The sequence below is a fragment of the Aquila chrysaetos genome, chromosome 3 (assembly GCF_900496995.4).
Source record: "Aquila chrysaetos chrysaetos chromosome 3, bAquChr1.4, whole genome shotgun sequence".
Taxonomy (NCBI): domain Eukaryota; kingdom Metazoa; phylum Chordata; class Aves; order Accipitriformes; family Accipitridae; genus Aquila; species Aquila chrysaetos.
The window spans coordinates 550,474-564,131 of record NC_044006.1 but is presented as its reverse complement, the minus strand read 5'-3'; the positions used below and the strand labels follow the sequence as shown (position 1 = coordinate 564,131).

The following is a 13,658-nucleotide window of genomic DNA, read 5'->3' as shown; positions in this document are numbered from 1 at the left end:
ACTGCAAGTCCCCCTCAACACTGCAAGTCTGAGACCACAACACCAAGTCCAGGACACAGCTCGCTATGGACATGCAGTAAAGCATATCAGCCACATTGTGCTCATTTTCAGGCGTTACCACTGTCTCCCCATAAACTAGTAGAAGTTCACACAATACAACACCATCTTTTGCTGTTGGCCGTACATTTTTAAGGCTCAGCATAACAGAAAGTAGTCCTGTTTTCATTACTGTCTACAGGAATCTCTTGAGCATGTTAAATGCTCAGCTGCAAGATGCTATACTTCTCTGCAGGTCTGTGTGCATGACCATTATTAACAGAACAACTTGGCTAGATGTATTGGGTAGCACTAGATACAGAATGCTATGTTCTCTAAGACAGTAATGGAGATTCAACCCTGATATCTTTATTCTCACACAGCTTATCTATCTCACATCATGTCAATAAACTTTCAACTTTGCTTATTTGTCCTTTGATCTGCACAGACTATGGTACATGGTACAATGATTAACCGCCTTCAAAGTAAAAACAAAAAATAACAGATCTCTCCCCCCAGTCTTCAGAGGACACCGACAGGAGAGAAAAATATTCTGCCTTGTTTGTGGGCGAGGTGGTCAATCACAACTGAATGGCATTTCTATTCTTTGTTGTTTATCATGAAGGTACCAAGAAGATACAGAAGTGTAATACTCCTGTGCAGCTCTCTAGATCACAACTATCAAGATTTACCCCCTATTTACAATGCTAGCCTGCAGTTACCAAAGCACTACTGTCCAAGAAAAACTGAGCACCTGTAAGAGCTTTTAAGCGTACACCAAGAGAACTCCCAATGATAACAGAGGTTAGCAGAATTTATAGCCATTTAATATCTTCTGGATATTAAAATATGTAAAAAACCCACAGGCAAACAAACACCAAAACCTTGCAGCATCAGTTCTCAGACACTTTGCCTTGTTTGGTGGTTTGAAAACTACAGAAATGTGCTCTATTTTCCTCACCAAAGTGCTAAGTCCAGCAGAGTTTTCTACCTTCAATCACATCATGACCTGCAAAGGCAAGTACTCCCCCATGGCAGCAGCTGAGCATGCCCACAACTTCTCCTCCTAATGTAGGCACCTTCTCCCAGCATCCATTCCCTAATTTTCATCACCACAAACCAGTGTTTTTACCTTAATCATCTCCTATGCTCTCCATAGAGCACTTGACTCTAATGTCATTCATTCTCTTACCACTTACGACTGACAAAGCCCCAAAACTTAGAACCCACAAAGTTGGTTTTCAAGAGATGCCAAGAGATGGCAGAGCTTAGCACAACATTCCTGCAGTTCTGAAGATCCAAGTTAACTACTTAAATAACACCTATACAGTCACGCCTGTGTCATGCCTACCAGAAGCAAGCTTACAACACCGATATGGAAATAACACACCTTCCAAAAGTAAAAGCTTCAGGATAGCATTGCGGCTCAGACCCAGCCAGCCAGTCTGAAGTATGGAAGTAGCTTTAAGCATGTGCTGAGTATTACTGATTTCACATACTTTAGGTTACATGCATGATTAACTGTGTCAGAATCCTGACATTTCATTCATTAGGAGTATTAAGACAAAAAAAGAAAATTGTGTGTAGGAGTGAACTGACATGTCAACAACATGGATGGTGTGAAATACTAAGAAAAGCAGTTGGCAGCTCTTCAAAAGAGGAAAAACATGAATCAGCAATAAAAGTACCAGCTTAACGTTTTCAACTCTAGTCTGAAGACATCATTAGAAGCAAGAAGTTTACTCTCTCTGTACAACTAGGTGCTGATCTCTCTAAATGAGATTTACAGTGTAGGACAATTCAGGGCCAGAAGGGAGCTAGTTTGGGGATAAGACTCAGCTCAAACAGCCAGGTAAGAACTTCAACTTTTCTACTTATCTGAACTAGACTAGAAGAGTTTAAAGAAAAATAATCAACTGTCAGTATAGTCCATGCTTACAGACAGCAGTGATATAAGCTGCTTGAAAATATTCTGTGAATTGTTACTTTTTTTCCATCGTCACTTTACCAATCCCATTCAGACTGTAGAATAAGTTAGGTTCCTCAGCATCAAAAGATTGAGGTCTTGGAAACTCCTTCCATTAGACATAGCTGCTGCTGGCAGTTAAGTCATGTTTTGTCCTTCCTAACTCCTTCACAACTACTGGGGAGTGAGGGGGTGGGGGGGAAATGCATCCAGGGGAAATTTTCCTGTCATAATTTTCCAGCTGGGATCCTGGTACAGAGCGTGGTAAACAGTAGAGTCCAAAAATGGGGAAAAAGCTATTAAAAATCCAAACACTGAGTCCCACCCACATGGCACAAGAACTCCAAGTAATTAGTTCTGCAAGGCTAGCTTAGCAGCTTAGTACTCAAGGCAGAGGGAGGCTTCCCTCTTGTTCTTAGTTTTGGAGCTTTTCTTTAATTAGCCTCAAGAAAACCCAGTGTTCCTATTTGAATAATCCATGTTTGGTTATTTATTCAGTTCCCTGCTGCTGCACATTACCCAGCCATGCGCTGCAGGAATACATCATTTCTCGTTGGTGTTTGCTAACCAGCCACCACACGCAGCCTAGCACACCAGGGAAAGCCAGACAGAGCCCCGCTGCGCCCAGTCCTGAGGTCTGGAGGAAGCCAGTCAGCGCAGATGACACAATTCAGTACTAGGCTAGGAAGTAAAAGTGAAGAGAGCAGAGAAGCCCTGGAGATTCACAGTGTGACAAAACACGTCACAAGAAGAAATGCATACTTGTGCCCATTTCACAAAAGCAATATTTGCATCAACATCCACAAAAATTCACCAGCTCAGAGGATAACACAACACAGTGAAGCTTGAACTGGGGAACAAAAGGAAAAACGTTTTCCCTAGAGACATCCAAAGGTTCTCTCTTACTCCCATAAGGGTCTTTTAAATCCTTAGAGGATTAGTGGCCTGACCTACAGCATTCTTTCATCTGGGTGTCTGCCACACAGATCTGCACTGTTACTTTCCAGCAGCTATTGTAGTAACCCTAGTTCTTAGCGAACAAAGCTAAAGACAAAGAGTGGAGCTTATATGTCTGAGAAGGTCCAACTTAGATGCTGGCAAAAAAAGAAAGAGAAGACAGACAAATATGCTAACACAGAAATTTTATAAATGGAAAAACACAAATATCTAGCCAGAATGTGTGTCGGTACATCAAAAGCAGGCAAGAAAATCACAAAGTTATCTGGGTACCTAAGCATCAGATTCATCAGCTGTAGACCCTCGCCTTTCAGGAAGCGATCGCGATTGGAACTGAGCATTAAGCAGGAGCAAAGGGAGTCAAACAGGTTCTCCATCATTTCCTGTTCTTCTGCTGTACTGGGGTTGTGTCGTTTAAATACCTGCATGACAAAGAAGGCAAAATTACCCAAAAATGGAGGGCCCAATTTGGTCCACACTGTTACAGAGTGTACATGAACATTTTACATCACAAGCCTTCAGCATCTGATATGCATAAGCCAGCAATCCCACACGTCACTGATACATTCTCTCTTGTAACTCTGCTGCCTTTTGTACTGCCCTGACTGTATACCAACAAATGTGCAGCAGTCTAATGCATCACTTAAAAGACAATACAGAGCCTCCAAAGGGAAAGGCAAATTCACCGACTGCACAATTCACAAAAGTATGTGGATAAGCTTGTTACCAGAGAAATCCTAGGCACAATGCATAACTGAGGGTGCTGCAGACAGTACTACCTCAAGAAATATAAGTGAGCTATGAACCCATTACCTTCAACTAGCTCAAATGTAGGCACAATGCAGCCCAGTTCTTGGAGTGGAGAATGCTGAAGATGGCCAAATTCCAACCCTGCCTATCTCCAACTTGCCATGCAATAACAAAATAATGTAATTTCTGTGTACCTCAACATTAACATCTTTAAAACAGGTATTAACCTCAGTTACCATGTATGATACACTTGCGTGGAAGTTATTCAGGGACTATGTAACCGCTAAATATAAAGCGCTGCTGTGCTTCAGTATCTACAGATCGCTAAGACAGTGCTACACCCAGAATCTGTTCCACCTCCTCACACCCAGCCTGCAAGTCTCCTGACGGTAGAGAGGGCGTATGTGAATTACTCACAGATAACTGCTGAAGCAGCACATCGATCCCATCCAGCTCCCCAAGCAATTCTCTGTTGTCTAGACGGAGGTGGGGGAAGGGGGAAAAGAGAGAGAAAAATGAAGCTAACTGTCAGATTTTACAGCCATCTAACACTGATACATCAGCGAACAAAATCAATACGGCTTGACAGAGTACAAAAGCTGCAGAGAAGGGGAGGGTGCATGCATATGCGAGAGAGCACACGCGCGGGGAGAGAGAGCACAAGCAAAGGGAAGCCGAACACCGAAGAGTGCTGTTGTGATCTGAAAGAAGCCTGGATCCTACCCTAACAGAATATCGACACCAGAGGCATGTCTCACCATCGTTATTCTGGAGCAAAATAGCCAGCACCTCACTGCAGTACAGCTTGTTGGCATCAAAAGGCATTTTAGCCTGTTGGTGAAGAAGGAACAAGAGACCCATCAGGGCACAGCGCTCTGCCTTTCATTGATATGAAGAACACATTAATCAAATCACCGAACGTATGAGCAACACTTAAACCAAAATACAACAGCAGTAATTTCGCAGTATGCCTCAGTGACAAAATAGTAGTAATTCTCTCTGATTCAGGGGTGACAGGGTGTGTGTGTGTGCTCATGCACGCACGTGTAGAAACTCAGCTCTGATGCTTCATGCTGTCCTACATAAGTAGGTTTGACCAAGTTGGCTCAAAACCCCTGAGAACAGTCTCCGGTTGTTTGCAACACGGAATCTCTTTCCTGTGATAAGTTTTCCATATTACATGAGTGCATGGGGCTTATCCCTATTCTGAAAGTCTGCATCTGTCACCAAAAACACAATTTCAGAAAATACATCACAGTAACATTAAATAGTAGCTGCCAGAGTTTTGTATGAGGATCACTTTGTATGAGGATTGTGACTTTCACAATCAGAAGAACATGAGATGGGTTTAGCCTGCACAGTCACGTAACTTTCATTTCACACATTCACTTCATACTCAAATATGTTAATAAAAAAAACCAAAAAAAACACAACATAACAAAGCCAAAATGCTGAATTTGAAGAAAAAAAAAAAAAATCCCTGAAGTGGGATTCTGAACTGGATCCAATATTTTTGCCTGCTGTCAAAGCTGCTTCATCTACAGAAACAGACTAAACATTAACCGATCAGATAATAATGCAAACTGGTTTACTGAAGGAATTCATAAAATAAACAAAACAATTTTAAAGATCATCAGTTACCAGCTATTTGTATTCCACTGTTCGAGAGGGGAAAAAAAAAAAAAAAAGGCAAGCAGTAAGTACTAGGCTTAAAACATACCATTTGTCACCCACAATTTTTTCCCCAAATGCACGACCACCTGCAGCTTGAGTGAGTGAACCTGCCTGCACAAGGCTACGCGTGGGCCAATTATCCTGACCTGCTACCTAAGAAAAGGTCACAATACACAAGCACCATGCAACACTGTCCTGGTTTCAGCTGGGATAGAGTTAACTGTCTTCCTAGTAGCTGGTACGGTGCTGTGTTTTGAGTTCAGTATGAGAAGAATGTTGATAACACTGATGTTTTCAGTTGTTGCTAAGTAAAGTTTATACTAAGTCAAGGATTTTCAGCTTCTCATGCCCAGCCAGCGAGAAAGCTGGAGGGGCACAGGAAGTTGGGAGGGGACACAGCCAGGACAGCTGACCCAAAGTGGCCAAAGGGGTATTCCATACCATGGGACGTCATGCCCAGTATAGAAACTGGGGGGAGTGGGGGCAGGGGAATCGCCACTTGGGGACTAACTGGGTGTCTATCGGCAGGTGGTGAGCAATTGCACTGCGCATCATTTGTACATTCCAATTCTTTTATTATTACTGTTGTCATTTTATTAGTGTTATCATTATCATTATTAGTTTCCTCTTTTCTGTTCTATTAAACTGTTCTTATCTCAGCCCACGGGTTTTGCTTCTTTTCCCGATTTTCTCCCCCATCCCACTGAGGGGGGGGGAGCAAGTGAGGGGCTGTGTGGTGCTTAGTTGCTGGCTGGGGTTAAACCACGACAAACACAAAACCACGAAAAGCAGGAAGATCCCAAATGCCACGAAGTATTGACTTTTATATAAAGCTCTCCATTCCAAACCACTCTGTAGATGACAGTATTTATAGCAACCATGTAACACTTCCAAGCAGTCAGTGGCAGGAGAAGGGGAAGGTGGCAGGCGCTCGGGGCTGTACAGCTCTGCTGGCTCCTATCATGCTGCAAACCAACTGCTGTCCTACTGCAAACATTAGGAAACAATGCTCCGTTCTCTCAAGGCTGCACACAACATCATCGAACCCTGCTTATGTTTGGAGAAGTGAGCTATTAAGCTCTCCGTCTGAGCTTTCCAAGGCAATTCTGACAGTCAGAATACAATTATGCAACCTGAAATGTAGTCAGAAAACAGAAATTCACACTCTGTGCTGAGTGCCAGATGTCCTTACTGACGCTTGGACAGAACCCTGATTTTAAAACTCATCCCATAGATATTCTTCAGCAGCACAACGCTCTACCCAGATGCTGAGATCCTGGTTTAATCCTAACCCCATCTGTCATGGCGAGAGATTCAAGACCAAGCGCTGCCAATAGCAAAGGCGCCTGGGCGAGGGTTCATTAGCGTGCGGCTCCCCACGACACCGTGTATGCAAGAAAAAGCACCGCCTGATCACACATCCCCAAACCCAGACAAAGTTAACACATGCCAGGGCAAAGAAAAGGCACATTCAGCACCATGTTTTGAACGCCTTGAACACTCATTTTCTGTGGCACGAAGCAGGGGAATCCAAGTTGTGATTATTTTGCTTTCCCAAGTTTCTAAGTCTTTCAGCTGCCAGAGTAATTACGACGCAGGCAGCAATACATACCTGTGTGGAATAAAATTAACTTCACTTTTTGTTTTTAAGTAAAAGGAATGCAATTATGTTACTACCTGTAGTGAGAAATTATAGGTTACTTCTGCTAACAGGCATATGAGGTACATAGAGGGGTATCGGCACACTTATGAAGCTGATAGACTATTTCTGTGATTCAGAGGCCTTCTAACCATAAAGACATTTAAGTATGGAAGTGCTAATGCCTTACTAACAGGCTTAGGAAAAAGCCACAACCTGTCTGCTAAATTTCCTTCACTAGCTCTGTAAGAAAGCTGAACTACCTGTTCCTTTCCCAGTATTTTCCAGGAAATGTTTAGGCATCTTTTTACACAAGACGGAGTTAAACTGTGTAACTCACTGCCACAGGATGCTAAGTGTATCAATAAGTAACTTTGAATTCAAAAGGCTATTAGATGAGTTCAAAGAAAAAGCCACCACCAGCCTCAGTTAAACAAAGACACCACTTGAAACTCAGATAAGTGTTAGAAATGTAGGAAGCAAAGGTATAAAATGGTCTTTATTAGTTTCCCTGCCCACTGGTCAGCTTTTATATTCCTACAGGTCTCAGCCATGGACCAGAAATCCACAGGAATCATACGAACAGAAAAGACACCTTCTACTGTAAGACATTTACAATATAAAGACAAGACAGAAGTATGTCCATTTAAACTAAAACTGCAGAGGATACAAACCCTGAATTCTAACTTTTTGTCCTTAACTTGGCTTCTCCAACACACACTCGCGCGCACGCAAAACCAGCTTATTTTAAGCAATGTTTTAAGTTCATACTAACTGGTATACAGAAGGAAGGCAGGCACTGGCAGACCTCTAGCACTACTGATGCTTGAGCTAGGAACTCAGTGGTATTGCAGCTGCTGGGGCCGACCACATTAGTGGTTGGACCCTGAGTGCTGTTTTGTAGCGCTGCAAAAGGTCCAACTCTGCAGGAAAGACCATAGTTCTCATGGCAGGATCAGGGACATGTTACCAAAAAGAACTCCCACAGAAACAAGTAAAACCCAGAGACATTCAAGAAGACTCAACATTACACATACTCTTCCAGGCAAACACTATGAAAATCGGAGTACTTCTACTCACAGACTTACATCACATTGTGTAGACCTTCTTACACATAAAGCCAACTCCTTCAATTTTGCTAATAAGTTAAAAGGGACATAATTCCCAGTTTGAGGCAAGTTTTGAGATCACTGTATTCACAAAGGTTAGAACTTAACACAAATATAACCTATACAAACGGAAAGAGCCAATAATAAATAGCTTTGGGCCTTTAATATTGTGCCAAACACCGTCTCAAGCACATCACCTTCCAGACCAGTGGTCTGCCAGTTTTTATTGTGATAACTCCCAAATGACTCCCAAATGCTCACCTTCAGCCTCTTGAGCAACCACTGCATGAGGCCCTGCTGCGCAGCCTCTGTGCACATCTCTGGTCGGAACTCTGCCATGTTCTCAACGATTGCTAAGAAAAAAGACACAGAAAACAGACGTTTTTCCCCACCTGCAGTTCAGCTCAAGCCTGCATCAACACTGCTTTGCCAGGTCCTTCCTAGGGCTGCACCATTCTTCTCAAAGTTACATCTTATTCGCAAAACTACCTTTTTTTTTTTTTTGAGTGAGACTTAAGCTCAGGTGTATGATACTCTCTCAGTTTTCACATTGCCCACACAGTCCATCCTCAGTGTAACACCAGCTCCTGCTGGAAGAAGCCTAAGATACTTCCATTTACTCCAGCAGTAATTCTCACTGCACAAAACTCAACTAACAACAGCAGCAGTAAAAATTCCAAAACTCACGTTTCCAGTCTCTCTTCCTTCTTCCAGTCCTCGGGAGATCACAATCCCGAATGACTGAAAGGAGTGGATGATGGTCTAAATGCTAATAACAGCAACATACTGCAAAGCAGTTACTGTGCCGTGCAAAGACTGGAGAACAGAGAGGTAATGATGTACTTATATGAAATGCAAATGTTTTACTACCTTAAAGTTAAATATATTGCTGAGACATAAACAGCTCTCATAACAGAGTACATAGAGCTCACAGATAAGTACACAGTAAATACACAGGCAGTGGAGCACTCCTGGTGTGATGCAGTTTCATCCATATATCAGCACCTCCCTACGTAACTGCTTTGGGAAGAGGCACCTTACCAGCAGTCATGCGACAAACGGCTGGCTAAAGGGACTAAGATTTACCATGAGTTAAAAGTTGTGCTTGAACAAAAGCTGCACTAGGTCCTCTACCGTAGTGTTGGCAGTTCAAGGGAAAAGGAGTAGGAAGGAAAGGAAGGGGAGGGATAACCCACCCCCTCTTTGTACAAAATACAGAAAGAAGCGAGAGGCTGTGCAACAGCCACTTACCCAATGTGTTGTGGACACCATCAGCTTCCTCCTTCACACTTTCATCCAGGCGCTCTAAATTCTGGACCAACAAGGCCACGACCTGGCCCTCCACCTAAATCACCAGGGTCATGGGAAAGATAAAAAGATAAGAAAGAAGACTGAAAAAAGGAAGATGAAGGAGAAAGAATGCGGTGTTAATAAATAATAAAAATCAATAAGCCCTACTGAAACATCCTGCCAGACATGATCAGAAGACATTAATAATCTTGCTCTAAAATCTCAGAGGAAGCAAAGGAATCACCAAGTAAATCCGCCACTATGTTTGTCCTAATTAATTAAACAACTTTTTTGTTTCAGGTTAAACAGAAAAACATCTGGAGGAAAACATGCACCTTGTCACAGTCTTATTTCCTGAACCAGCCTGATTGATTTATAATCCCCCAGAATTCTGAAGTGCGAGGCACCACAAACCACCACGGATGGGCTAGCTGTCAGCTCTGCAAGCAGCTTCACTTTCAACTGTTTGCTGCTGGTCTGCCTGCATTTCCGTTATATCTTCCACCTTAATAGCTACAAAAAGCTGAGGGAACAATGCTCACACACACAGATTCAAATCCAAAAGCCGAGTGATCACTAGCTGAAGCCTTGCATTTAAATCCTAGCAAGATGAATGTACCAAGTTGATTTCAGCAAGCTAATGAAACCCAGACAAATCAACAGCAGGAGCAGGAACCCACATCTGCAGGTGGAGCCTCCTAATCAAAAAGCTAACATAAGAAGTATGCTTTTAAAGCTGCAATTGGACGGAGTCCAGCTTGACTTTGGCTAACTTTCCATCGTGGACATGAGCTTGAAAAAGTTAAACAAAATAACATTTCCAATTCAAACACTGTTAACTAGCTTTGGGCCCAGTGAACACAAGGAAAAAATACAAGCATCAGCTGCCGTGGAAGGTAGTGGAACAATCTTCACAGATGCCCCACATTATACCTACTTTCTTCAAAAAAAAAAAAAAAGTAATCTAAAAAGCAGATATCTAAAGATATCTCCCAAGATATGCCTGACCTGTTTCTTTCAAAGAGAACAATAAAACCTCTAAAACTTGGCTATTATCAGTGGGCTGGTGACAAGGAAAACAGAGAAAGAACTTCACTTGATTTACTACCTCTCCGCACATTTTATAGAAAACACCTTCTCTAGCAGTTCCTCTCTACCATTTCATTCATCCAGCAATCTTTCCACGAAGGCAAAGTAATTAAGAACAGCCCAGAGGCCATCTGGAGGAACTCGGCTCCGGGCCACTGTCATTAACCTTTGGAAGGTAACATTATAGTGACTGGACAAGAAGGATTGTAGAAGAAAACAGAGCGGCCAAACAAAGCAAACAAAAGAAAACCCGTAATTCCCCGTCTTCCAATTTCAACATAATAGTTATGGAACAAGACACAGCCACAGTGATTCACAAACACCGCAATTCACTAGCAGAAGCTGCACGAAGGTAGGACAGACGTGTAAATCTCAAGTTTTGCTGGGCATCACTTCTCTGGAAGGCTTCTGCTCGGTTTGGCATCCTCCTCCCGCAGCCAAGGGGCAGGAGGCATCCAGCGCAAACACCATGAAAAGGGGAAGTCCACCACCACAGAGGCCAAGAGGCACTCAAGACTTAACCAGGCGGGGAGCACTTAAGACTGAGCAATGCATCTTCTACTGCACGTAGATCATTTTCTGGGGTTCTTTAATCTCTACGCCAAAAAGGATCATTACCTCTAAACCCTCCTCCACCCTTAAAATGCATTAGCTCTGTTACACGAAAACTTTCACGCTTTTACTTCTTGTTAAGAAAAATGCATACCCTCGCTATAACAACAGATGTCCCAGTTCAAGCACAGATTTTTGGGTTTGAAACAGAGTTATTGGGCAGAAGAATACCAGTCTCAGGTGCAAGAGGTTAGACTGCAAGATCACAATGGCCTCGCTGTCCTTCAGATAACAATCTGATCCCTGCCACAAACTTCAATTTTTCACGGGTGAACAGAAGTCACCTTTTTCCGGAACAAGGAAGAAAAACGCAAATTGAGCTCCAATTTTCAATAGGACACTGTCCAAACCACAAATATTACTTCATTCTCCCTCCCTGCAAGAAAAAATCTCCCAGCCTACACAAATTTTGCAATATGAGCATGTTCCTTCCAAAAAAGAAGTGGTAGACAAGGTGCAAGAAGAACCTACTCCCCAGTCTCTGGCATCCCATCAAACACACCCATTGTGGTCCTCAATACAGCATTTCAGCTACAAGACAGAAGGCTCCTCAGCTGGCTAACTTCATCATGGTTTTGGCAACATGGATAACCACAGCTGCAGAAAGCGCGGCAGTTCACAGTGTTTGCTGCTGTGCTGCATAAGGCAGATGTTGTTCAGGCATTGAAATAATCTGGAGTTTACTACTTACTAGAGCATCTATGAGGACTTCAGCTCCTTCTTCACTCTCATGGAGAGTATCTATATCAGTCAGTTCTTGAAGCAAGTCTACCACAGCTATGGAAACATGTGCTAGGTGTTAAGGACAACCAACGCAGAGGCAGACACATTCAATATCAAAAGTAGATTGTTGTTAGGCCAGCATGCTCATGACACGATCCAAAACAACTGGAAATACATTACAGCAGTGGGGCACAGGAACACCAGAGCCAAGACCACAGAGACTACTTCAGCAATGAGTCCTCATAAGCACCAAAATCAGGGAATCCTAACGATTAGGAATGATAAAAACAAATGTGATTGTGTGCTTACTGTATCAGGCAATTTTACTGTTTCTTGATGATACTTATTTTTTTATTTTTTCAAATCAAAACTGCTAGAGTTGGTATAACTAGGCACCATCTTGCATTGTTAAGATTGAATATAAGCAAAGAGAAATGAGTTACAATAATCTGATTTGGGTATTCTGCTCTCAGTGATACCCCTGCTAACCTGATACGGCACACACCTAACAAGGCCACTGCAGGAAGCAGGAGTGATCACCCCCTTCTGCCTGGCCCAATTAGGACAGCATGCTCCTCTAACCGCGGACCTCGCAGGAACAGCATAGCTTCTGCCAGCCCAATTTTCACTCATTAACTCTGGGCTGCATAACACACGGTTCCCCTGACTGCTACACAGCTCTCTTGTACGACGAGACGTATTCCACCTCATTAGACCCACTTTCCTATTCTCTCAGACATGCTGATCAATCTTGCCCGAGTCCCACTGGGGTAGAACAGGATATGCAGTTTTCTGCATGTCCTATATAACAACTTTGTGATGAATCACTTTAAAATGCACAGGCTAACAATCCAGCCTCCCAGTTCTCCTATTTGTGCATTTGCTCAGACACATAAGCAGCAGCAGGAAAAGTATTTTCATATATCTTTTCTTAGCAAGGTTTCGGTCATGACTTACCTAGTCTCAGGGAAGACTGAGAGCTGCCTGTCCCAGTCCCAAGTTAACCTATGTCTAGGCGCTGCAGAAGATGTGTATCAGTAAGACTACTACTTTCTTTATGCTCTACAGCGGTCCTTAACCAAGCCAAAACTATCTGTACATTTTCTTGATGGGTAGATGCCACTTCCACTTGCAACTGTCATCAAGAACCAAACAGAAGGGTGGTTACTCTTCACTCGGCAGACAGTCACGCATGCTTATACAAAAACATGGTCAAAGGTGCCAGAGTACAATTTTTAAAAGCAAGTTGGAGCACAACTCAATAAGCAAGTTAAGAGAAAATAACCTGCCTTACATTTATTCTGCAAGGAATCAACTATTAATTAAAAAAAGCTGGAGGAACAGGCCAATAGGAACCTCGTGAAGTTCAACAAATGGAACATCCTGTACCTGGGAGGGAAGAAGCCCATGTGCTGGGGCTTACTGGAGAGGTAAGCTCTGCAGAAGAGAATCTGGAAGTTCTGGTGGACAAGTTGAAGACGACTCAGCAGCATGCCACTGCAGTGACAAAGGCTAATCACAGACTGCGCTGCATTAGCAAGAGCAAAACCAGCAGGTCAAGAGAAGGAATTCTTACCTGCTGCTTGGCACTTATGAGGCAACATGTAGAATATTTTGTTGTGGGCTCTCCCAATAAAAGAGAGACCTTGACATACTGGACTCAGGAGAGTGGAAGACCACTGAGATGGTCAGGGGGCTAGCACATGATGTATGAGGAAAGACTGAGGGAATGGCATTTGATCCACCCATAGAACAGAAGGCTAAGGGAGGAACTAACTGAAGACTACTGCTACCTACTGGGCGCTATAAGCCA

General features: G+C 43.0%; 1 protein-coding gene across 4 annotated transcripts in view; it reads right to left on the bottom strand.

The window, feature by feature from the left end:
- CTNNBL1 (catenin beta like 1) overlaps nt 1-13,658 on the bottom strand; it is a 56,156-nt gene that overhangs the window by 27,622 nt on the left and 14,876 nt on the right. For all 4 annotated transcript variants that reach the window (XM_030008705.2, XM_041122762.1, XM_041122763.1 and 1 more), the window contains 6 exons: nt 11,814-11,911; nt 9,383-9,476; nt 8,393-8,484; nt 4,468-4,540; nt 4,127-4,185; nt 3,233-3,381 (listed from right to left, as the gene is read on the bottom strand). In XM_030008705.2, the coding sequence (XP_029864565.1) occupies nt 3,233-3,381; nt 4,127-4,185; nt 4,468-4,540; nt 8,393-8,484; nt 9,383-9,476; nt 11,814-11,911 (565 nt within the window). The remainder of the gene's footprint in view (nt 1-3,232; nt 3,382-4,126; nt 4,186-4,467; nt 4,541-8,392; nt 8,485-9,382; nt 9,477-11,813; nt 11,912-13,658) is intronic.